Source organism: Canis lupus, chromosome 31, assembly GCF_011100685.1.
Source record: "Canis lupus familiaris isolate Mischka breed German Shepherd chromosome 31, alternate assembly UU_Cfam_GSD_1.0, whole genome shotgun sequence".
Lineage (NCBI taxonomy): Eukaryota > Metazoa > Chordata > Mammalia > Carnivora > Canidae > Canis > Canis lupus.
The window spans coordinates 39623645-39646553 of NC_049252.1; the positions used below are offsets into that span (position 1 = coordinate 39623645).

Here is a 22909-nt window from a genome sequence, read left to right on the forward strand (position 1 = left end):
AAGATTTATTTTATTTATTCATGAAAGACACAGAGAGAGGCAGAGACACAGGAGGAGGGAGAAGCAGGTTCCCTGCGGGGAGCCCGATGTGGGACTCGATCCTGGGACCCCGGGGTCACGCCCTGAGCTTGGAGGCAGACGCTAAACTGCTGAGCCACCCGGGGGCCCCAATGTAAAGTAATTTTTAATAATTATTGAGTGACTTAGAACATTAAATAATTTTTAATATTTTTTGTTTTAATGAAAGGTTTTGGATTTAAAAGAACAATTAGGAAAGATGAAAGATGACCTAGTAAGTAAGAGTGATGAAGTGCTGCACCTGAACTTGGAATTAGACGCGCAGAGCAGCCGTGCGGCCGTCAGTGTGCGGGAACTTCAGGAGGAGAACGCCAGCCTGAAGGTGCGCCGGGGAGACCCCCAGACAGCCGGGTTCATGGTCGTGTCAGTGCTGCAGCCCCCCGGGCGACCGTGGATCATGGGCTGCAGACGTGAGGCCGGGGATGGTCCTCTGCCGTTTCAGGAGGCACCTGCCTTCCGTTCTGAGGTCGGCAGCTGGGGCAGCTCTGGAAAGTGCAGTCGGGGGCAGAACCCAGAGCCTCCCTGGCGGGTGATGGGTGATGGTGGCCTGTGTCCTCCCGCGCCGTCCTCTGCGTCCTGCTAGTGGCTCTGAGAGGACGCTGGCTGGAGTCACACGGCACAAGAGACAAACCTCTCTGATGGCAGAACTGTGAGGAGGAAATGAATCATCACCATTGACCTAATTTGGGTCGTTACAGGGTCGTTACCTTGTTCTAGAAGCGGTGACTTGCATTACATAGTTGCTCATTAATCCTTGCTACGAGCAGGATGAAATAAAGATTGATTGATTGTAGAGTCAGGGGAGGGCGGGAGAGAATCCCAAGCAGACGGCCCGCTGAGCGTGGAGCCCAGCGTGAGGCTCGGTCCCAGGACCCTGGGATCACGACCTGAGCCGAAACCAGGAGTGGAATGTGTGACCGCCTGAGCCACCCAGGTGCCCCCAAAATACCCTGTTTTTAAATCTCCTCTTGTAGCTCTAGCAGAGAGTCCAGCTTGTAAAGAGACAGCTGTGCCGATGGCTTTGTGGCCCAGTGCAGAGCCCTTGCCTGTGGTGCCTGGCAGCTGTGGGGGCGTGAACCCAAGGGGCCAGGGTACACTCAGCGCGTGTCCTCCGTGCCGCCCCTCGCAGGCTGCGTGACGTCCGTGAAATCCGGGTTTCAGCCAGTCTCAGGCATCGGGTGCCCTCCTCAGTCGTGAACAGAACACACCCAAACAGGAAGCCATTTTCAAATGGAGTGTCCGTCTTTCAAGCTACCTTATTTCGGGTGCTTCGTGTGCCAGGTCAGGGACCACGCCCATCGTCACGTTTTATTGGTGGTTGTATTTCCACAGGCATTTCTGCAAAACAAAGAAAAGGAGATCATGTGTGTGAGCGAGCAGCTCGAGGCGCAGCTGGCCGGGATGGGAAGTGGCGCGCTCCGCGAGGTAGGCCTTTCCTGGCGCTCAATGCAGCCGCCCGTTGCTCGTCAGGTTTGATTTTGAGTTGAAAGGCACCAAGGGTACTAGTAAAACCAAGAATTGTTATGAAACCCACAATTTTTAGGAAGCAAACACTGGACTATAAGAAACTGGCCGAGGGGATCCCTGGGTGGCGCAGCGGTTTAGCGCCTGCCTTTGGCCCAGGGCGCGATCCTGGAGACCCGGGATCGAGTCCCACATCGGGCTTCCGGTGCATGGAGCCTGCTTCTCCCTCTGCCTGTGTCTCTGCCTCTCTCTCTCTCTATTTCTCATGAATAAATAAATAAAAATTAAAAAAAAAAAAAAGAAAAAAGAAACTGGCTGAGGATTGCTAACTGGAGCATAAATCGGTTGGTGGCTGCTAGCGATACAGGCTCGCGAGAATGAAGTTTGGAGCCACATAGCGTTTCAATCTGATTTTCCATTTACTGTCTTTGCAGTCTTGGCAGGATATTTGACATGTGAGTTTCCGTTGTCTTATCTTCAAAGTACAAATAATGACATCTTGTACCTTAAAATCGTTGAGGACGGCATCAGCCGGCCAGTGCGAGCACCCTCCCAGTCCACGTGCCTGCTGGTCCCGTCCTTCGCCAGGGCTGGTTCCCAAGCCTGATCCTCTCCCAGAGTTAGAACGAGGTCCAAGACCTGAAGTGTCTCCCATTAGTAAAGCCTAACGAATCATTGTGTAAGCGTCACCGAACCACACACGGTACAGGTGGTGGCCTGAGTACGGGGGCGCCACGGAGACAGACGTGGCCTGTTGGGCTGCCCCTGCCCGTGGGGCGGGCACGGGGGTCATGAGGCGTCTGAGCAGGTGGCGAAGCGGCAACTGCGTTCTTACTTCCCAAGCAGCTTGACGTTCCTGACGAAGCTGGCGTGTAGCATTGGGCGTTTCCGAGTATTAAACGTCACTTGTTTGTTCCCACAGCTGTGAAGTCACCGCACCAAGCCGCAGGCTGAGGGTGAATCGTGGCTTTCATCTCTGAATGTGCTTTTTGCTCAGGTCACCTATGACAGAAGCTCAGAGATCGAGGAGCTGAGATCCATCATCGAGAACCTGCGAGAGAACCAGCAACGGCTGCAGAAAGAAAAGGCGGAGGAGATGGAGCAGCTCCACGAGGTCATCGAGAGGCTGCAGGAAGAGCTGTCCCTCGGGGCGCCCGCCGTGCCCGCTGCTGTGGACTGCGAGCTGCCCGCTGTCCCCGCCCCCGCTGTGGGGCCAGAGGCGCTGGCGGCAGCGGGGGCGGCGAGCCGGCTGTTCGCGGAGCAGGAGCACAGGCACGGACAGGCCCTGGAGGCCCTGCAGCAGCGCCTGCAGGCTGCGGAGGAGGCCGCCGCCGGGCAGCTGGCCGAGCTGGAGCGCAGCGCCGCCCTCAGGGAGGCTGAGGTCCAGGCTATGGCCTCCCAGATCCAGGCCTTCGAAGCTGCCCTGAGAGCAAAGGAGGCGAGGCTTGCAGAACGGGATTTAGAGATCGACGCCATGAAGCGGCAGAAATTGGCCCACTCTGCGGAGCTGGAGACCATCCTGGCCGCCTTCTCCCGCTTCCGCCGCACCCTGGAACGGCAGCCCCTGGCCGCCGAGGACGAGCCCCCGGAACTGCAGCGGCTGCGAGTGCAGTGTGTCCGCCTCAGTCGCCAGCTGCAGGTGCTCAACCAGCGGTTCCTGAGGTGCCAGAAGGAGGCAGACAAGCAGCAGGCGCGTGGGGCCCGCCTGCGCCCTCGGGGGGCACGTGGCTTGCAGGGACCGGGCCCCAGGGCTGAAGAGGCCTCGCGGGACGAAGCGTCACAGCAGGACGTGGACAGCAGACAGGTGGCCTCGGCCACCCAGGGCCAGGTCAGAGACCCCCAGGTGGGCCCCGTTCCCTCTTGCCGGTTTGCTGGAGGCGTGGTGTCCATGCGTCAGGAGCGGGGAGCGTGTGGGGTACAGGGGCAAACACGGGGAGCCGGGGCGCACATGGCACCTGCAAGAGGCCCTGACCCAGGCCCCGGGGGCCGAGACTGGGGCTTGGAGGTTCTCTCAAGAACTTACCGTTCCTAGTCTCCTCCTCAAATGTTAGCGACGGTCCTCTGTGTGGTGGGCAGTCATGGAATGGTTCTGTGGGGTGGCTCCTGGGTAGAGAGGAATAGGAAGCTCATGGTCCGTAGGCCCTCACGTCGGCGTCATGTGCACAGGGAAATCTGACTGGAGGGTTCATGTTCAACTTACTATTGTTGTCAGTTAAAGTTTCCAAAGTCCTAGGACGGAACGTTCGATGATATGGAGGAGGCCTTGTTACCCGGGCTCCCTGGATTTTCCTTTCTGGGTCTTAATTGTTGCTCTATTTCTTTTAATGCTGATTCATTCTGGGACGCGCTCCCCTTTGGTTTGAAGTGGGAGTCAGGCCCCCTGCCTGCTGCCCCGTGCCGTTTCCAGCTTGTGGAGGGCGGCTCCTGTCGGCCCCAGCTTTGTGGGGTTGTCCCGCTGGCCCTGGAGCCCCCAGCCGCAAGCTTCCCGGGCCTGCTGTGCAGGGAGCAGATGGCAGGCCTGGCCCGAGGCTCCCCAGGACCTGGGAGGTGGGGTCCTGCTGGTGCGTGTGCCAGCTCTGGAGCTCCAGGGACTCCGAGGCACCCCAGCCAGGGGGCCCAGGGCTCAGCAGGCTTTCTGGTGCCTTTAGCTTTATCCTCACGAGCACCGTCGTCGTTTTTTCTGCTTGTCATAGAACGCAGTGAACGATGATTTGCAGCCTGCCGAGCTGCCGGTGACATCAGGTCCCCCAGGTCTGCTCAAACAAGACAGCGTGATGTCGGTGCTTGCGGTCTGCCAGAGGCAGCTGGAGTCTGAGCTGCTCTTGCTGAAGAACGAAATGCACTTGAGAACAGAGGACCGCGGCAAAGCGCCGGCCAGGATGAAGGTACTCGGCGCACGGGCTGTGCTCTGTGTGGTAGGGAAGTCGGCGGCATTTTTGCAGAGGTGATGCGCACATTACCTAGGTGGCAGCTCCGTCGTGTTGTTGCAGTGGCCTATTCACGTCTGTTCTGAAATTTCCTGCACGTTTTGTTTAGGTATTCTCTAGAAATGCACATCTCCTGCGGTCCGTCTGGCCTGTGAGAAATGAGCCCTCAGTTACCTGTCCTGTAAGATGCCCCAGGAGTTCAGTGGGCTCCAGGCCTGTCTCTAGGTTTTCACGGGAGGACACGTTGCCCACGCAGCTGCTTGTCCTTCAAGGCCAACAGAGATTGCATTGAATCTGCAGATCGCTGATAGTTTTGACATCTTAACAGTATTAGGTCTTTCAGTTCTTAAACATGAAATGTGTTTCCATTTATTTGTCATCTTTAATTTTTTTCAGCAGTGTTTTATAGTTTTATCTCCTCAGTTTAGTGAATTCTTATTTTCTTCTTTTTTGTTGCTGTTGTAAATTGTTTTCATTTCTTTTTCAGATTGCTCATTGTTCACGTGTAGAAGTGCAACTGATTTTTATATGTTGATTTTTGTATCCTGTGACTTTGCCGTATTGACTTATTCTAACAGGATTTATTTTGATTTTTGATTTTTTTTCTCTTCTAAAGATTTTATTTGTTTATTCATGAGAGACACAGTGAGAGAAGCAGAGACACAGGGAGAGGGAGAAGCAGGCTCCCTATGGGGAGCCCAATGTGGAACTCAATCCTGGGACCCCGAATCAGTTCCTGAGCTGAAGGAGATGTTCAACTGTTGAGCCACCCAGGTGTCCCAACAGGATTTTTTATTTTTTAAATTTATTATTTTTTTTCAGGATTTTTTTTAATTGAGTCTTTCACACATATATATGATCATATCATAATGGAATGTAGATGATTTTTTTTTTCCAGTTTGGACACATTTTATTTCTTTTTCCTGTCTAATTGCACTGGCTAGAACTTCCAGTACAGTGTTGAAGGGAAGTGGTAAAAGCAGGCGTTTTTTTTGTTTTGTTTTTGTTTGTTTTGTTTTTTAACATTTTATTGATTTGAGAGAGAGCATGAGCAGGGTGAGGAGCAGAGGGAGATGCAGTTTCCATTCTGAGCAGGGAGCACAATGTGAGGCTCGATCCCAGGACCCTCGGATCACGACCTGAGCTGAAGGCAGATGCTGAACCGACTGAGCCGCGGGGCTCCCCAGAAAGCAGGCATTCTTGCTTTGTTCCTGGTGTTAGAGGAAAATCTTTCAGTCCAGTTCATTGCGATGTGTGTCCAGTGTGAAAGTTTGTCACACTTTGAGTCCAGTGTGACGTACGCTGTGTATTTTTCATGTATGGTTTTTTTTTTTTTTTAATTTTTATTTATTTATGATAGTCACAGAGAGAGAGAGAGAGAGAGAGGCAGAGACACAGGCAGAGGGAGAAGCAGGCTCCATGCACCGGGAGCCTGACGTGGGATTCGATCCCGGGTCTCCAGGATCGCGCCCTGGGCCAAAGGCAGGCGCCAAACCGCTGCGCCACCCAGGGATCCCTCATGTATGGTTTTTTACATTAAAGTAGTTTCCTTCTGGTATGTTGAATGTGTTTATCACGGAAGGGTGTTGAACTTTGTCAAATGCATTTTTTGTGCCAATTAAGACAACCATGCAATTTTTTTCTCCTTCATTTTGCTAATGTGGTATGTTACACAGATGAGTTTTCCTATGTTGATCTATCTTTGTATTCCAGGAATAAACACCACCTGGTTATGGCATATATATTTAATATACTGTTGAATTCAATTTGCTTGTGTTTTAGGATTTTTGCATCAATGTTCATAAGGGATATTGGTCTGTAGTTTTTGTTTTTGTTGTGTCTTTTTTTTAGCTTTAGTATCATGGTAATGCTGGCCTCATACTGCAAGTCAGGAGGCATTCTTCTGATTTTTTTTTTTTTAAGATTTTATTCATTTATTAAAGAGCAAGAGCACAAACATAAAGGGAGGGGAGGAGGCATAGGAAGAAGCAGGCTCCCCACTCAGCAGGGACCCGATGCTGGGGAGGATCCCAGGACCCTGAGATCCTGACTTGAGCTGAAGGCAGACACTTAACTGATCCTTCCAGGCGCCCTCCTCTGCTTCTGTCCTATAAAGGAGACTGTAGAGAATTGGTTTACCTTTCTTAAATGTTTGGTAGAATTCATCAGTGAACCCATTTGGGCCTAGTGCTTTCCCATCTTCATTTTTTGGAAAAGTTTGAGAAGGATTGGTATTCAGTCTTAAATGTTCAGTAGAACTCACCGGTAAGTCTTCAGGTCCAGGGCTCTGCTTTAGTGGGAGATTTTTTTATTACTGGTTCAATCCCCTTTGTGTTTTAGAACCTCTTTTAGGGCAGCCCAGGTGGCTCAGCAGTTTAGTATCTGCTTTCGGCCCAGGTCATGATCCTGGAGACCAGGGATCCTGTCCCGCATTAGGCTCCCTGCATGGAGCCTGCTTCTCCCTCTGCCTGTGTCTCTGCCTCTCCCTCTCTCTTTCTCTCTCTCTCTCTTCCTCCCCCTGTGTGTCTCTCATGAATAAATACAATTTTTTTTTAATAAATAAAATCTTAAAAAAAAAAGAACCTCTCGGTTTAAATTTATTTTGTCTATTATTAATATAGCCACCCCACTCTCTTTTGGTTCCTATTTGCATGAATTACCTTTTCCATCCTTTCACTTTCAACCTGTTGTGCTCTGTGGTTTTTTTGGCTTCTTGTAGCCAGCATATGGTTGTATCATATGGTTATGTTTGTTTTTAGGATTTTGTTTATTTTTAGAGAGAGAATGCACTTAGGGGAGAGGCAAAGGGAGAGGAAGAGGGAGAGAAGCAGATTCCCCACTGAGCGGGAGGCTGAGTAGGGCTCATGACATGAGAGATCATGACCTGAGCTGAAATCAAGAGTCAGACGTTCAGGATCCCTGGGTGGCACAGCGGTTTGGCGCCTGCCTTTGGCCCGGGGCGCGATCCTGGAGACCCGGGATTGAATCCCACATTGGGCTCCCGGTGCATGGAGCCTGCTTCTCCCTCTGCCTGTGTCTCTGCCTCTGTCTCTCTCTCTGTGACTATCATACATAAATAAATAAAAATTAAAAAAAAAAAAAAAAGAGTCAGACGTTCAACCAGCTGAGCTACCTGGGTACCCCAGGATCATGTGTTTGTATCCATCCTGCTGTTCTCTGGTTTTGGAGAAATTAATCCATTTACATTTAAAGTAATTACTAAATAAGGAGGCATATTTTTTATCATTTTATTGTTTCCAAATGCCTTACAGCCCCACCTCCCCACCCCCCGGTTTCCTGCATTACTGTATTCTCTTTGTTTTTTTTGTTTTTTTTTTTTTGTTTTTTTTTTTTTTTTTTTTTAATTTTTATTTATTTATGATAGTCACAGAGAGAGAGAGAGGCACAGAGACACAGGCAGAGGGAGAAGCAGGCTCCATGCACCGGGAGCCCGACGTGGGATTCGATCCCGGGTCTCCAGGATCGCGCCCTGGGCCAAAGGCAGGCGCCAAACCGCTGCGCCACCCAGGGATCCCTGTATTCTCTTTGACATTTTACGGTGAAATGTTTAAATCCCTTTCTCATTTCTCTTTGTCTATATAGGATAGCTAGGTTTCTTTATGTGTTTATGTTAGGGATTACATTTAGCATCTAGCATTATAACACTGGTTTGAATCTATACAAGCTTAACTTTAAAAATATTCCTTTATATAAGGTTTTGCTCCTATCCCGTTGGCTTTTGATGTCATTTTTATACCTGTGTGTCTCAAAACATAAACCAATGATTGTTTTAAATCCATTAACTTCTTAAATTGTGTAGAAGATATGTGGAGTTACAAACTAAAGTTAATAATACTAACTTTTAATTAATAATTTTTTAAAATGTCTTTTGAATCATGATGAAAACAAATGATATGGAGTTGAAAACCACTATTACACAACAGCACAAGCTTCTTAAAAAATTCAAGTATTTTAACATACAGTTAATTCTATTCACACGTACAGTTTAATACACTGGTTTCTATTACTGTGCATGCACTTACCTTTACTGAGATCTTTATTTTTTTTTTTTTACGTGACTTTGAGTTACTGTCTAGTCACCTTTTATTTCATCCTGGAAGACTTCCTTGAGCGTTTCTTGCAGGGCAAGTGTAGTGATCATGAACTCCTTTAGCTTTTATTTATCTGGGAATATCTTGATTTCTTCCTCACTCTTAAAGGAGTTTTGTTGGGTATTGGATTTTTAGTCGACAGATTTTCTTTCAGCACTCTCAGTGTACGGACTACTCCCTGTCCTCTGGCCTCAGAAGTTTCTGATGAGAAACCTGTTGGTGATGTTATTGAGGATTCTTGTATGTGACAAGTCACTTCACTTTGCTTTCAGGATTCTCTCTCAGTGCCTTTAGCTTTTTACACATTTGATTATAATGTGTTTTTGGGGTGTCTGAGTTCATCTTGTTTGGCGTTTGTTGAGTTTCTTGGATGTTTATATTTGTGTCTTCATCAGTTCTGGAAGTGTTCAGTCATTATGTCCTCAATTCTTTCAGCCGCCTTTCTCACATCTTCTGGGACTCCCACAAAGCGTATGTTGATCTGTTTGCTGGTGTCCCACAGGTCCCTTAGTCTGAATTCGCTTTTGTTAGTTTTTTTTTTTTCCTCAGAGATGATTATTTCCATTGTTCTGTCTTTAAGTTTACCAGTTCTTTCTTCTTCCTCCTCAAACCTGCCTTTGAATCCCTTTAGTGAATTTTTAATTATTGTACTTTTCAGCTCCAGAATTTTTTGTTCATTTAGATTTTCTTTCTCTCCATTTGTATTTCTACTCTATTCACACATCGTTTTCTTCACTTTCTCCACATCCTCCTTTCGTTCTTCTAATGTATTCAGGACTGTTTTAACATCTTTGACTAGTAGATCTGACATTTGGTCTTTTTCAGGGACAGTTCCTTTTGATTTGTATTTTTCCTTTGAATGGGCCTTGCTTTCCTGTGTCCTTGTATGCCTTCTGATTTTGGGATTTTTTTTTTTTTTTTTTTGGTTTGTTGTGAATGATGAACATTTGAGTCTAGTAAATATAGAAATCTGAATCTGTTTCTCATAGTTTGCTGTTTTTTGTTATTGTGGTTTTTTGCTTGTTTGGTTTAGTTTTTTTTTTTGTTTTTTTTTTTTTGAGATTTTAAGACAGCCACTGAGCCACTCAGGTGCACCTTGTTCGGTTGTTGTAGGCTGTCTCTGTGCCCATTTAATTTCTCCTCAAAAAGAAAAAAGAAAAATGCTGTTGTGGGAAAGGAGAGCAGTGACCCTTTAAATCTCCTGGAGGTCATTTCAGCCAGAGTGGGAGGGGCTGCAACAATGGCCTCAGTGGCTTTGCCCTTCATGATCAGGAGCAGCAGCCAGAGCACAGGTGCCTGGTATTGGTGGGGCAGCCCCTGTGGCCCCCCGTGCCTCACACACGTCCTGTGCTCGTCCTGTGCTCGCTGCTCCAGGGCTGGGGTCCAGGGCTGGGTAGCAGCTGATGTGCACCCTCTGGCCCCCCTGGGAAGTTGCAAACCTTGGACAGACTCCAGAGTTGGAGACAGCGGACAGACTTCAGCCCGGGCAGGTGTAGCGCAGCGCGGGGGCGCCAGGCTCCTGCTGCTTCCTGCTCTGCTGCCTTCCCAGAGTCCTCTGCAGCAAGCACCTGTAGGCAGGGGGCTCACGGCCGAGAGCCTCCTTCGTGGGATTAAAATAGCTTGAAATCTCAAGAGCTGCGAAGGGACCCAAGGGCTCGTGGAGGCTCATTGTTAACTGTTCAGACGGCCTCTCAGACTGGCTTGTAAATACCAGACAGACAGATGTGACTGTGTGTAGTTCAACTATCTTACTCTATGCGTATTCTTTTTTATATGCAGAATAAGGAAAATTTACTGGAAGATCGTCAGCTGCAGAAAGTTGGTCTCATAAGTCAGGTGAAAGAACTTCAAGAAAAGTTGAACCACCTGGTGCGTTCTGTGAACTTTCAGAACATTGAGACAGAGGATTTCAAATCTCAGCAGCCGGTGGCCTGTTCACGTGCTTTAGAAAATAGTTTGAGTGATAGCTCCAGTAATGGTGAAGAAACTGACAGATCATCTCTTGTTGATGCATTTCATATCGATAAGACCACGTGTGATCTAAATGACCTGAGTGGAAATCAGGACCCACTGATGAGAAATGAAATGCTAGATGTTCCCGTGGAAGATAAGGTTGAGTTGCAGGAAGGACCACGTTGTCTACAAGCAAACTTCCACGGTGGCTCCCCTGACCTGACCCCTACGGAGGGGCCCGGGCCCTTGAAGAACGCACTCAGGGCAATGGACCTGTCCTCCTGGAGCTCCCCGGAGGTTGTCAGGAAGGACCTCACCCTGGAGCCTGTGCCCAGCCTGCCCCTGACCCCGTGCTCAGACGCCCTGAGCCTGGACGCCTCCCTGCAGGACAGGACCAGTGCCTCGCTCCAGGCTGACCAGTTGGAGCTGCTTTGGTATCTGGGCCAGTCACCAGCAGAAAAGGCCTCCAGGTCGGCAGAGTCTCCGTTGGCTGCAGACCGGGTTCCCTCCGCGGACCACCACGTGCTGCAAATGGCTGTGGTAAGTGGTCTTACTTGGGTGCTGCCCTGGTTTGGTGTCTGTGGGATGCCCGGCGCTCCAGAGTGTTCCCATGGGAATGTGTCTGCGGGGCCTGCAGTATCATAGCTGTGGCCATTGTTGGCTCATCTCCTGGCAGGGCCAGCGGCCCAGGTGTGGGTGCGCAGCTGGCAGTCCCCTGGTCAACCATGTGTAGGGACGGTCAGCTCTCTGCAGCACCAACCTCAGTCGGTTGCAATATGAGCAATTAGAGGACTTCAGTTATTCTTAAAAACATGTGCGATGCACCAGTCCTACTCATACTCACTCCAGGCCTGCGTGCGCTCACTAGCGCGGACTCAAGAAGCACAGTCACAAACCCGCCTTCGTGTGTAGTTTCCATTCAGGTTCTTTGTCTAGAATGTGTTTTCTAGGTTTATTTTCAGTTGTGTTTCATGTTTAATAGGTTTTACATATGGTGCTGATTAATTTCACAACAGTTATTTTTGAGTTAGACTGTATCTTTTCTTCTATGACGATGTTGAGATTTTGCATTTCCTGGGTTAGATTAAAAACAAGTTACAGGGGACGTGTTATTTGAGACACCCATATGCCCATACAGAGTACTGCAAACCTTTTTTTTTTTTTTAAATTTGAGATATATACTGGTGGCTTCTTTAAAATATTCCTAGAGAACTATGGCTGCATTTATTTAAATTCCTAGAAGCACATGATTTCGATGTGTTCACAAGCATGAAACACTCATGTTTGGGTTCTGTGTGGAAAAATGATCAATTCAGGCCTTAGAAAGTTTCCATCTGGCTAGTTTAGCTCCCTGAGGTGATAAATTGTTATTTTACGACCATTTAACAACCTATTTGAACAGGAGAAAGATGTTGAAGATTTTATCGTAACATCTCTTGATGCTCAAGAAAAGCCCAGATCCTCTCCTCTTGGGTTTGAAGGAAAGAGCAATGGAAGTGAAAACAGTGAGTTGGTCTTTCTTTTTCTTTCTTTTCTTTCACCTCTTCACGGTTTCAGAGAACAGAAGAGCACAGAGGGCCCCCAGGCCGGCGTTTGCTGTGTGAGCCCACCTCGAACCCTCTCTGTGGCGTGGCCCTTGGAGGCCTGATGCGTATTACTCTGGAAAACTCGATGGTGCGCTTCACGGACCAGGTCCCTGCTCCCAGCGTCTGGGCATCTGCGGCGGCCCCCTCACTTAGATTTTGCCGTGTTTCTCACTGGCACCTTTCACAGGAGGAGATGACGCAGTGCTACGAGGCGTTGAGATGCGCCTGCTGGGCCCCGCAGTGTGGGGGGAGGCCCTCCCCTTGCCAGCAGCTCCTGCGTCTTGTGTGGGTATCTGTAGTCGAGTCGTCAGCGTGGGTGTCCCAGGTGTCCCTCGCACGTGGGTGCGGGGCTCTTCCCAGGGAATCCTGGCACGAGGCTCGCGGTGGTGTCCGCCACGTTTTGTTCTGATTTTTCCTTTTTGATGGTGTGGTGTCGGGCAGCGGTCTGTGGAGACCATGCCTGCCATCTCGTGTTTCTCAGACCCCGGCCCGCTGATGTCAGCCGCCAAGGATGGTCATTAGGTTGGTTGCCAAACTGTGACTTTCCAACCTTGTACAACTACTTCTGCAGTTGTTGGGCTTTTTTTTTTTTTAAGATTTATTTATTCATGAGACACACACACACACACACACACACACACACACACATACACACACAGGCAGAGACACAGGCAGAGGGAGAAGCAGGCTCCCTGCAGGGAGCCCGACGTGGGACTTGATCCCAGGACCCCAGGATCACGCCCTGGGCCGAAGGTGGCGCTAAACCACTGAGCCACCCGGGCTGCCCAGTTGTTGGTTTTTTACAACCAACATTGACAAACCATCTCTTGAGATGGTTTGATTTTTTAAAAAGTCATCATTGATTTAATTCAGTGCTTTTGAAAACTAGACCACAGTGAAGTAAAGTTCATCGGCGTTTCAGCCGAGTGGGGTGAGCAACGTTTTAAGTTTGGAGTTGCTCTGTATCGCGAGGGCCTGGTTTAGGGATCGAGCGTCTCTGCCCGGTGCCTTCCGCCTCCCCTGAGGACTGAGTCCATGGTCAGCTTTGAGAAGTTTGTTCTGGTATTTATTCCTAAATCACATTTGCTACTTACAGCAACATGTTTCGACCTGTGTCTGCTGGTTTCTCACATGTCCCGTCCCGTCCTCCCCACGTGGCCCCATCATGTCCTGTCCCCTCACCACGCTGCGTGCTGGAGCGCATCTGTCCCGTTCCCGCAGGACCCCTGGGACTCCGTGTCCTCCCCCAGAGGGTCCACGCCGTCCACGAGCAGGGTGTGCGCTGCCCCGTGGCCTCCCCCTTCTGGTCCCCGCTCCCTGGGCCCCACCCCTGTCCCTCCCTGGTGACCCTGATTTCAGTGTGTTCTGCAGAAGCAGAGGTGAGGAGGCCGTCCCTTGGACACCAGGACGCCTGCGCTGCCCCCGGCCCTGCTGCCCCGGAGCGGCTGCCGGGTCCCTGCCACGGCCTCAGCTTGCTGCGCTTGTGTTAATCGCTGGACTGGTTCCCGCAGCTCCTCGTTTTGTCTCTTCTCACTCCTTTGTACTTTGTTCTTCTGTGTTAGAGAACTTTAAGAAATCCTCTCCTGAGCTTTGCGTCGGATGTTTCCATCTCTGCCGTGTCTTGCTTCTAAGAGCGCTGCTTTCTGTTATTCTCTGTTCCTTTCTCTTGAAACTTCCTTCCTTGTTTCCCGAGTGAGACGGTTCCTGATTTCTCTGAACATGTTCTGGGTTTCCTGACCTGCTCTTGGCTTTGCTGCCTCTTGAGTCTCCTCCGGCGTCTGCAGCCCTGTTGCGTGCTGTGGCGGAGCGTTCCCCGGCGCTCCTGAGACAGGCGGTGGCGGGGTGGCCGTCAGCACCCGGTGGGAGTTCTGTGCCGCCAGGGGCCGTGCCAGGGCCTCGCCCCCGTTCCCGCGTGAGCTCAGGGCTGCTCTCCACCCCGTCAGGTGTGTTCAGCCCTCGCTGGCTGGTCGCTTGCTGCGTGTCCTGCGCCTCCTCCGTGTGCGGCTGCGGGAGGTACGGGCCCCGCACGTGTCTGCCCAGGCGTCTGCGTCTGTGGACGGAGGACTGAGGTGCCTGAAGCTTGTATTGGGCTCACGGGGGTCAACATACCAAACATGCAAAATACACGCTTTCTTCATGCAAGTAGTTATGTCAGCTTAGGGGTTTAGGAAGGTGTTTTGTCCCCTTTGGTGGTTTGTTGACGTCTTCAGGGGGAGCCTCGTTGCGGCTCTGCTGGGTGTTTAGGGACCTTGCATGGCACCGGACAGCGGGGGTCTGACCACGCCCGGCGCTCTGCAGGGCGCCCCCGCCCCCAGCCCAGAATCCAGAGATCGTGGTGTAGACCTGGACTTCGTGCTGTTTTTAGGTGATGGCTCGGCGTGTGGAGAGATCCTAAACCAAGATTTGGGAAGACTCGGGGCCCCCGCTGCTCGTCCCCCAGGGCCTCCTGCCGCCTCTGGAAGGTTCCGACGGCCGCTGGAGGCCATGAAGGAGAAGGAAGTCCACCCGAAGCAAGTGAAGGTAAGGGCTGGTGGGAGCAGGGCGCGCCGTGTCCGCGGGCCTCCGTCGGCGGCCACTGTGATTGCTGCGCGGGCGTGTCCGTCCGTGGCACAGACGGTGGCGGTGGTTCTCGTGGTGCTGGTGCGTCGCTCATGTCTCCAGAGGGAGGCAGCTGCTGACTCGGGGTGCGTGGGACGCGTGTGCGGGGAGAGCCTGGCGGCACGGCACATGGAGGCCCGCAGGGGCAACGTTCCACAAGAGGAATGAGGGTTCGTCTTCAGAAGCGAGCTCGGGTGCCAGCGCACGGCCGTCCGCGGGGGAGTGGGCGGCGGTGGCCTTTACTTGGTTCTGAGGTTGCCCGTCAGCCTCTCCTTCCGCGGCTGGGCCGCCCTCTGCCGGGCGGGCAGGGGACGGGCTGGCCTGCTGCAGGCACGGGGCTGCCGGGCTGCTGGGCTGTGGAGCGGCCGCCCGGCGGGGGGTTCCATCCTGTCAGGGCTGAAGAGGCTGTGGGAGGACGGCGTCCGCGCTCATGCGGCCGTGTGCGTGTGCGTGTGCATGTGCGCTGGCGGCCTCAGCTCTGACTGCGCTGGCTGCAGGTGCCTCCTGCCCCTGGCGGGGCAGCTCCCGTGCATCGAGGGGCCACACATGCCCCCGCTCGCTCGGCCCTTCCCTTCTGCCGTCAGCGGGCCGTCCCGGGGTGGCCGGGGAGCGCTTCTCGGTGTCCCAAGGCTCCTTGCAGCCTGTTCTCCGGGAGCGTCGCACCCTGCACTCCCCTCCCCGCAAGGAGACCGTCCTCACCTCCTGGCAGGCTCAGCCATGCACCTGCAGGGCCCGCACATTGATGAGCTGGGCTACCCCTGGGCACCTGTGACGGGGTGTCGCTGTGTCCTGTCCCCCCCACCCCCCGCTCTGCTGGCCCAGAGCGGAGTCGGTCAACTTGCCAGTCACACTGTCACACTGGAAGATTTGGGCGTGGTGGGGGCGGAGCCACGGTCAGCACACCGCCGTTCTCGTTGGCAGCCGTCACCCAGCGTCTTTCCTCCAGGCCCGCGATCATCCCACAGCACAGGTCACCTCAAAAGCACAGACGCGAACTTGGCTGAATAAGTAGATGATACAATGACACTATTACATTTTATTTAAATAGTGAAAACATTTCCAAAGAAAACGGGGTAGTTTCTGAGTATAGCGGACACCAGCGTCCCCGGTTTCAGGTGCACAGCTGGGTGATTTGGTGGGTTTGAGTCCCGCTGTGCCCCCGGCAGGTACGGCTGCTGCCCGTCCTGTTACCTCGCTGCCCCGTACCATCCAAGGCACAAGATTGTTTAAGATTTATTTATTAATTTGTTTATTTGAGACACAGAGAAAGAGGGAGCACGAGCACCAGCAGGGGGAGGGGCAGAGGGGGGAGCAGGGAGCCCCACGCGGGACTTGATCCCATGACCCTGAGACTGTGACCTGAGCCCAAGGCAGATGCTTCACTGACGGAGCCACCAGGGGCCCTGAGAAGGCGATTTTGAGGTTAAGTAAAACTCTGGAAGTTGTGCTCAGAATAAATAAAAATTGTGGTGCTCTTACTCCTTTAAAAATTAAATTTGGGTTTTTTCTGTCAATTTTTATTTCCTTTTTTGCATTCCTTAATTTTTTATATGACATAAAACATTAAAGGCACATTTCTTAGTGTTTCCGACTCAAGCAACCTGTTAGAATTTGTAATTTTAAAGAATGAACGTGGTCGTCATGACAATTACATATACTTAAGCTTTGCGGTTTAGTGCTTGGTGATCAAAAAAGAAAACACAGCAGCGCAGTGAAGGCCCTGGAGCCCTGGCAGCCGAGCGAGCTGTAGGGTCCGGGTCCCCCGAGCTCTGCGCTCGCCTCAGTCACGGCCTGGGAATTCGTGGTTTCCAGGTCCCCCTGGCAGTGGCACCAGGAGGGGCGCCTGGGCGGCTCAGCCAGACGAGCAGCGGACCATGCTGCGGGCTGGGTCTGATGTCGGGGCCCCGCGTCGGCTCCGCGCCCGAGGGGTCAGCCCCCCGCCGGTCTGCTCTCTGTGAAATCAGCCTTTAAGAACAGAAAGTAGCTCAAAGGTATTTCCGGGTGGGTTTGTCAGGTGAGGGTCTCGCAGCCCCCGCTCTCCCTGGAGGGATAGCCGCCTGCGGGGGAACCTGCGCTCCCCCCTGAGCTGGCCCCACGAGGCCTCGCGACACGGCAGGAGCTCCCAGGACCGTGCTGTGGTCGTGGCTCAGGGGCCCCTGGAAGTGGCCGTGACCGGAGGCAGCCAGGGGGCCGGGGGCGCAGCCGTGCTGGGAATCGCCGGGCGTCCGCCGGAGGAAAGCGGGGCACCTGAGGACCCCGCAAGGGGAGGGCTGGCTCCACACGGTGGCGAGACCCTGCCCACGGCCAGTCCTGAGGACAGGGCTCTGGAAGCTGCTGCGGCCACCGAGGCTCAAACCACTTGGCCTCCACGCCCGGCCAGCGTCAGACCCGGGGCGTGAGCCTGGCACGTGCGCAAGGACCTCACGGGAAGCCTCGCTGGCTGGCGGGGTGGGGCCGGGCGTCACGGGCGTTGCTCAGCGTGCACTTGTCCAGGGAGGTACGTGGTCGCCTGCAGCCCGTCACTGCCGCATCGCTTGCTCTTCGCCGCCCATGTGGACGGGCCGAGGACGCAGGACGGGGCGCGGGTGGCACCTGCAGGGCCTGTCGCCCCCGCCCCTGCGCCCCCTGTGTCCCGGGGGCCACCATCTGCAGCTGCTGCACAGCAATGAATTCTATTTAAAGTGAAAGCAGTTGTAGGTTGTTGAAGGTAATTGTTATTAAAATAAGCTACATATGATTGGGCTTTCGGGACTTTCATGTTAACATCTATGTTTTGGGGTCGGCTCGTGAGAACCCTAGCAGAGCATGTTCCTGGTTAACCAGCTGAACTCTGTCGTAAGCCTCTTCGTTGCCTCTTTTCCCCCAGAGGAATTCTTCCAAACGTGTATTTGTTTACTTACATTCATTCATTTTTAAAAGTCGTGACGTATTTATACGTGTTAGCCTCACTGCTGTAGGTGGTGAAAAGACCTTAAAATACACTAAGGAATGAGATGCTTGTGAGTCACGTATGTTTTTAAGTTTTAATTCTGGTTAACACACGGCACATCGTGAGTGTCCGGGGGGGTCGGTTACGTGTCCTGTCTGGGGAACCACCCTCCTCCGCCATCCGCGTCTCATTGGAGACGCAGGGTGGGTGTGCGTGTCCTAGTTCTCTGCGAGGGACCGTGTGCCGCCCGGCGTAGGGAGGGGGTGGCAGGGGTGGCAGCCGCGGTGCTGCTGGGGTGGCCGGGTCGGGCGGCGCCTCCCCACAGCTTGCTGAGCCCCCGTTCCCGTCGCAGGCCCTGCTGCAGATGGTGTGTGACGAGAGCCACCACATACTGGCCTTGTCCGAGTGCCGCGGGCTGCCCAGCGCCCTGAGCAGGGGTGAGCCGCGGGCCCCCCTGGAGCACTTCCCGGGGGAGGGCCCTGGCCTGCTGGAGGCGGTGCCGGCCCCAAGGAGACATCCGCACCTGGCACCCCAGAAGGGAGAGCAGGTACGGGGCGCGTGGGAGGAGCCGTGGGAGGGGGTGGCAGCCAGATAGGTGGGATGGAGGAAGGGGTGAGGCCGCGGCGGCATGGGGGCCATGTGGCTGGCCAGCCACCCGCTCAGTCACGTTGCTGGCTCGTTGGGGCCCCACTGGGGCAGGAGAGGCTACGGAGGAGGACGCGGGCGGCCCAACGTCCACTCTGACCAGAGCCTGGTGCCGAGCCACGTCCAAGGAGACCATGCAGCCGTCGGTGTGGAGGGCGGCCAGGAGCGACGGCCGTGCAGAGGGCGCCCCGGGCCCGTGCTGCTCCCTTAGCTGCTGCCTCCGCGGTGCCCTGCACGGTCCTGGGAGGGTGTCCCCCTCCTGTCGGGTGGCTGGGGCTGCAGCCCCCAGGAGACATCGGGGGGGGATTCCAAGCTTCTTGTTTCAATATTTAGGAACCGCCCGACCCAGGCCTTGACTGGAGGGGAGAATTCCTACAGGCTGTTCAGGAGGCATTTGGAAAAGAACGGGAGATGTTGAGGGCCGAGCTGCAGCCCCGGCCCTGTGGCTCTGCCCCCGGGGAACACAGCTCCCTGCTGGAGAGGCTGGAGAAGGTGGTCCAGGAGCAGGTGAGCACCGGGCCCTGCAGACGGTGACGCAGTGATCCCCGTGAGCCCCCTGACCTTGGCACGTGGGTGGCAGGAGGAGGCCTGCCTCGGCGCCAGCACTGCACTGCTTAATCATCTGGACACGACTGGCCTTTCCTTGAGAACAGAGCGGCGCTCGGGGGTCTGGCCCGGGCCGTGCCCTGAGCCTGGGGTTGGGGGGTCGGGGAGCCAGAGGGGTCGGCGGCGTGAGGGCCCCGGGGCCCCTCCTAGGACAGGGCACTGGAGTCCCGACGCGGGTCCTCGGCAGGCCCCGGTGTGCGGGGTCCGAGGGTCCCCGGGCCTCCGCGCCCCTGCTCCTGTCATCAGGGACGAGGCCCAGGCCCCAGGCTGTGTCCACGACGCCGGAAGCACAAGTTTGCAGAACGTGGGCTGCTTACGCCAGGACGTGCCCCTGCTCCCCGCTCCTGGCTCCCTGTTCGGGGTGGGCGTTCCTGCTGCAGGGCCCTCCGTGTGGCCGCGCATGTGACCCTGCTCTCCCTGTCGCGGTCCCGTCTCTGGGGAGATTGCAGGAGAAGTCCTTGGAGCACCTCCGCGCGTCAGACAGGAGCAGCTTGCTGTCGGAGATCCAGGCCCTGCGCGCCCAGCTGCGCATGACGCACCTGCAGAACCAGGAGAAGCTGCAGCAGCTGTGTGCGGCGCTGACCAGCGCGGAGGCTCGGGGGAGCCGGCAGGAGCACCAGCTGCGCAGGCAGGGTGAGCGCTGCCCCTCGTCCTTGCCGGCCGCACGCTCCCGGGGGTCAGGTGGCGTGGAGGTGGCCAGGCCCCTGCGGTCCGCCCGGTGCTGGATCCCGTGGCCCCAGCAGCGTCCTGGTCTCTCTGAGCCCCTGGGCGCAGGGACCTCCGGCCTTGGCACCTCTCAGTTCATAGACCTGCCAGTGAGGTGAGCGGGGGCTTGGGGCTCGGTCCCTGCAGGCAGTGGGCGCAGCGGGATCGGGTCTGGGAGCCCTTGGGCTTGCGCGGGGTTTAAGCAGCCTGTCCTGCATTTCTACCTTTCATTTAGGTCCTTCTGGAATTTTCTGTAGGTGCTCACATTGGCTTTGAGTAAAAAGCATTTTATTATTCTTTTTCTCGCCTGCTTTCTCTTACTAATCGCTCTGCTTAGGTCCTTGAGTGAGCGTTGTGAGTGGAGGGCCGCGGTGCTCTGGGCGTGGGGAGGGCGCCATCGCCCAGGCCCATGTGACGCCCGTTGTGGTCTGCACACCCGGCCCCGTGGGGCCTCAGAGCCCCTCTCTTCCTGGGTTTGGGTGGGGCCTGGCGGGCGGAGCCGTCCAGCGGGCAGCCTTGCCCACCCCCGGGCGTCTCTGGGCTGGGCTTGCTGACGCCGCGCACCTGCGGGCGTGAGGGCTGCTGGTCTGGGTTTCCTTCTCCCAGTTTTGGTGTCGGGCTAGTGGCAGCCTCGTGGAAGGTGGGCAGGAGCCTCCACCCTGTGTCCCAGAAGAGCTTGAGGAGGACGCAGTATTTCCTCCCTGAGCCGCGGGAACGTTCTGCAGGGAAGCCGTAGGGGCCGGGGCCGGCTCTCGGAGTGACGGGCAACGTGGGGTGGGGATGGCTGGGGACGGTCACACCTGGGCTTCGTGCACATCCACCTCGGCCCGACCCACGCTTCTGCCTCCAGGCAGACCCCGGACCTGAACCCCGGGCCCCGGGGAGCTGGGTCGTGTCTTTGGGCCCGGACAGTGTGTGGAGGCCAGCGTCAGGCTGTCCCAGCTGTGGACCTAGAAATGCCGTTTATCCACAGGGAGTGGATAGATCCCTGTCCCCGTCTCTGGTTTTCCCTGTGACATCACAGGTGCAGCTCAGCCTGGCTTCACGGGTGACGCTGTCTTGTGTTCCCTCGTGTCTTCCTCAGTGGAGTTACTGGCATATAAGGTTGAGCAGGAGAAGCGCATAGCAAGCGACGTGCAGAAGACCCTGACTGAGGAGCAGGAGAAAGCCAGCAGCGTCCGGAAGCTCCTGGTGGTGGAGCAGACGGTCGTCAGGGACTTGAGGTCCGAGCTCCGCGAGTGTAAGCAGGACAACGAGAGGCTGCTGGCCTCGCTCGGTGAGGCGCAGAAGGAAGTCCTCCAGCTGAGGTAGGGGCCCTGCCTGCCTCCGGCGCCTCGGGTTCTGTCCCCAGTTTGTCGGGTGGCGCGTGGGAGTCACGTGATTGTCGCCACGCGCCTCTGGCATTGGGTGGGCGAGTGCCGGAGCTGAGGCGCAGGAGGGCACGAAGCGCAGGCGCACGGGCACGTGTGGGAGGCCGCGGGTGCCACCCGGCGTGTCCCCTCCCCCCGTGCAGGTCTGTGCTGGACAGCAAGGAGAGCAACCTGCGGGCCGCGCTGCAGGAGCTGGAGAGCGAGCGCGGGAAGGAGCGCGCCCTGCAGAGCCGGCTGGAGGAGGCGCAGCTGCAGCACCTGCAGAGGGAGGGCCAGAGCTCCAAGACCCTGGAGGTGCCTGGGCCACGGGCTGGCGGGCGGCGGGTGGCTGGTGGCGGGCGCCCACGACCAGGCAAGCAGCAGCATCTTCGCGGTGACAGGGCTGCCCGTGAGCCCAGTGTCTCTGGGGGCGAGTGGCCCACCAGCAGCTGTGAGGACAGCACGTCCAGCAGGCGCCCTGGTTCCTCGTCCCGGGACGGAGCCGGCGCTCAGGGTTGCGGTTCTGAGGCAGGCGGGGGTCCCGGCGCGGGTGTGCGTCCCCGAATGCCGCCTCGGGAGGAGTGCAGCGTGCCGACAGAGCCATGACGGGCACTCCTGTCCCCGGTAGAAGGAGGACATGCTTTGCTGCAGAGGGCCGGGCGCAGAATCGGGGCAGGCGGCCTTGCTGAGCCTGCTGCTGACGCGCTGCCCGGCCCCGCCCCAGGAGCTAAGGGCCTCTCTGGAGAAGCAGTTCGCCCAGAGCAGCCAGCTGTGCGTTGCCTTGAAGCACGAGCAGACGGCCAAGGACAACCTGCAGAAGGAGCTGCAGATCGAGGCCTCGCGCTGCGAGGCGCTGCTGGCGCAGGAGCGGGGCCAGCTGTCCGAGCTGCAGCGGAGCCTGGAGGCCGAGAAGGGCCGGTCGCTGGAGCTGGCCGCCGCCCTGCGCCACGAGCGGCTCCTGACGGAGCAGCTGAGCCGCGGCCCCCGGGAGTCGCCGGCGCATCACGCTCTGCTGAGGAAGCTCAAGGAGGAGAAGTCCCGCGCGGCGGAGCTGCAGGCCCGGCTGGAGCAGGTGCAGCGGCAGCAGGAGGCGGACGTGCAGAAGCGCCGCGCGGAGCTGGAGAGGGAGAAGGAGGTAAGGGCCGCGCAGGCCCGGGAGCCGGGGCGCTGTCTGCGCAGAGAGGGGCACGCTTCTCAGCAGCAGGCGGGATTAGAGCCCTTGCAGGCGGGGCTGGCTGCGCAGGAAGGACGCAAGGACGCGAGGAGAGCGGACGTGGGGCCGGGCCGGGCTGACGCGGAGATGCGGCCGACGGGAGCCAAGGAGAAACTGGTGAGCGCGCGCCGGCCGCGTCACCACCCAGCCGCCAGCCGTGGGCCCGGGGCACTGCGCCGTCCTGCCGTCCTCGGGTCTGCGGGTGTGGCCGCCGCCCCCCGCTCCTTCTCTGGCCGTCGTGGATGCTGCGGGCCCCGGGGGTCTCAGGTCTTTGAGCAGCGTGGGGCTGCGCTCAGATGACGAGCGTCACACTGATGAGTAGCTGATCCCCAAGTGTTTTGTGATGTTTGATGCTGTTGCAGGTGGAGCTGGTTTCCCAGATGGCCCCGCTGGCCGGTGGGACTGTCGGGTCTTCTGTTGATCTTGCATCTTGCTTGTTCTTCTCAGCTTTTTAATGTATTTGGTGTTTTCCTTGTATGAGCTCATGTCACCTGCGCGTAGACGCAGGCTTCCTTCTCTGTCCGTCGGGGTGGCCCCTGCAGTTGAGGGGAGCTGGGGCCGGCCCGTGCCGTCCTCACCGCGCCCGTGGGGCCGCCCTCTGTCGCGTGGGAGCCTCTCTCCTCCCGCCACACCCGTCCTCTCTACCCCATGTTCTCAGTCCCGGGAGGCTTGGATTGGCACTTCTGGTGTCTCAGAATCTGTGGTTTGCCCTTTGTTGACGTCAAATTTCCTTGTTGAGGTTCC

General features: G+C 55.7%; 1 protein-coding gene and 1 long non-coding RNA gene across 8 annotated transcripts in view; one reads left to right on the plus strand and one right to left on the minus strand.

The window, feature by feature from the left end:
- The window catches only part of PCNT (pericentrin), a 101352-nt gene that overhangs the window by 64175 nt on the left and 14268 nt on the right, over nucleotides 1–22909 (plus strand). For 5 of the 7 annotated variants that reach the window (XM_038581705.1, XM_038581709.1, XM_038581707.1 and 2 more), the window contains 13 exons: nucleotides 248–400; nucleotides 1411–1503; nucleotides 2540–3385; nucleotides 4236–4427; nucleotides 10361–11074; nucleotides 11937–12039; nucleotides 14486–14640; nucleotides 18000–18194; nucleotides 18626–18799; nucleotides 19348–19531; nucleotides 20688–20910; nucleotides 21117–21267; nucleotides 21677–22282. In XM_038581705.1, coding sequence (XP_038437633.1) covers nucleotides 248–400; nucleotides 1411–1503; nucleotides 2540–3385; nucleotides 4236–4427; nucleotides 10361–11074; nucleotides 11937–12039; nucleotides 14486–14640; nucleotides 18000–18194; nucleotides 18626–18799; nucleotides 19348–19531; nucleotides 20688–20910; nucleotides 21117–21267; nucleotides 21677–22282 — 3789 coding nt within the window. The remainder of the gene's footprint in view (nucleotides 1–247; nucleotides 401–1410; nucleotides 1504–2539; nucleotides 3386–4235; nucleotides 4428–10360; nucleotides 11075–11936; nucleotides 12040–14485; nucleotides 14641–17999; nucleotides 18195–18625; nucleotides 18800–19347; nucleotides 19532–20687; nucleotides 20911–21116; nucleotides 21268–21676; nucleotides 22283–22909) is intronic. The other 2 variants (XM_038581711.1, XM_038581706.1) reach the window with 2 other exon arrangements.
- LOC106558110 lies at nucleotides 217–11143 on the minus strand. Its single transcript, XR_005382477.1, has 3 exons — nucleotides 8513–11143; nucleotides 1028–1416; nucleotides 217–725 (listed from the first exon to the last, which is right to left on the minus strand). It is a non-coding gene; the product is annotated as an uncharacterized LOC106558110 (long non-coding RNA).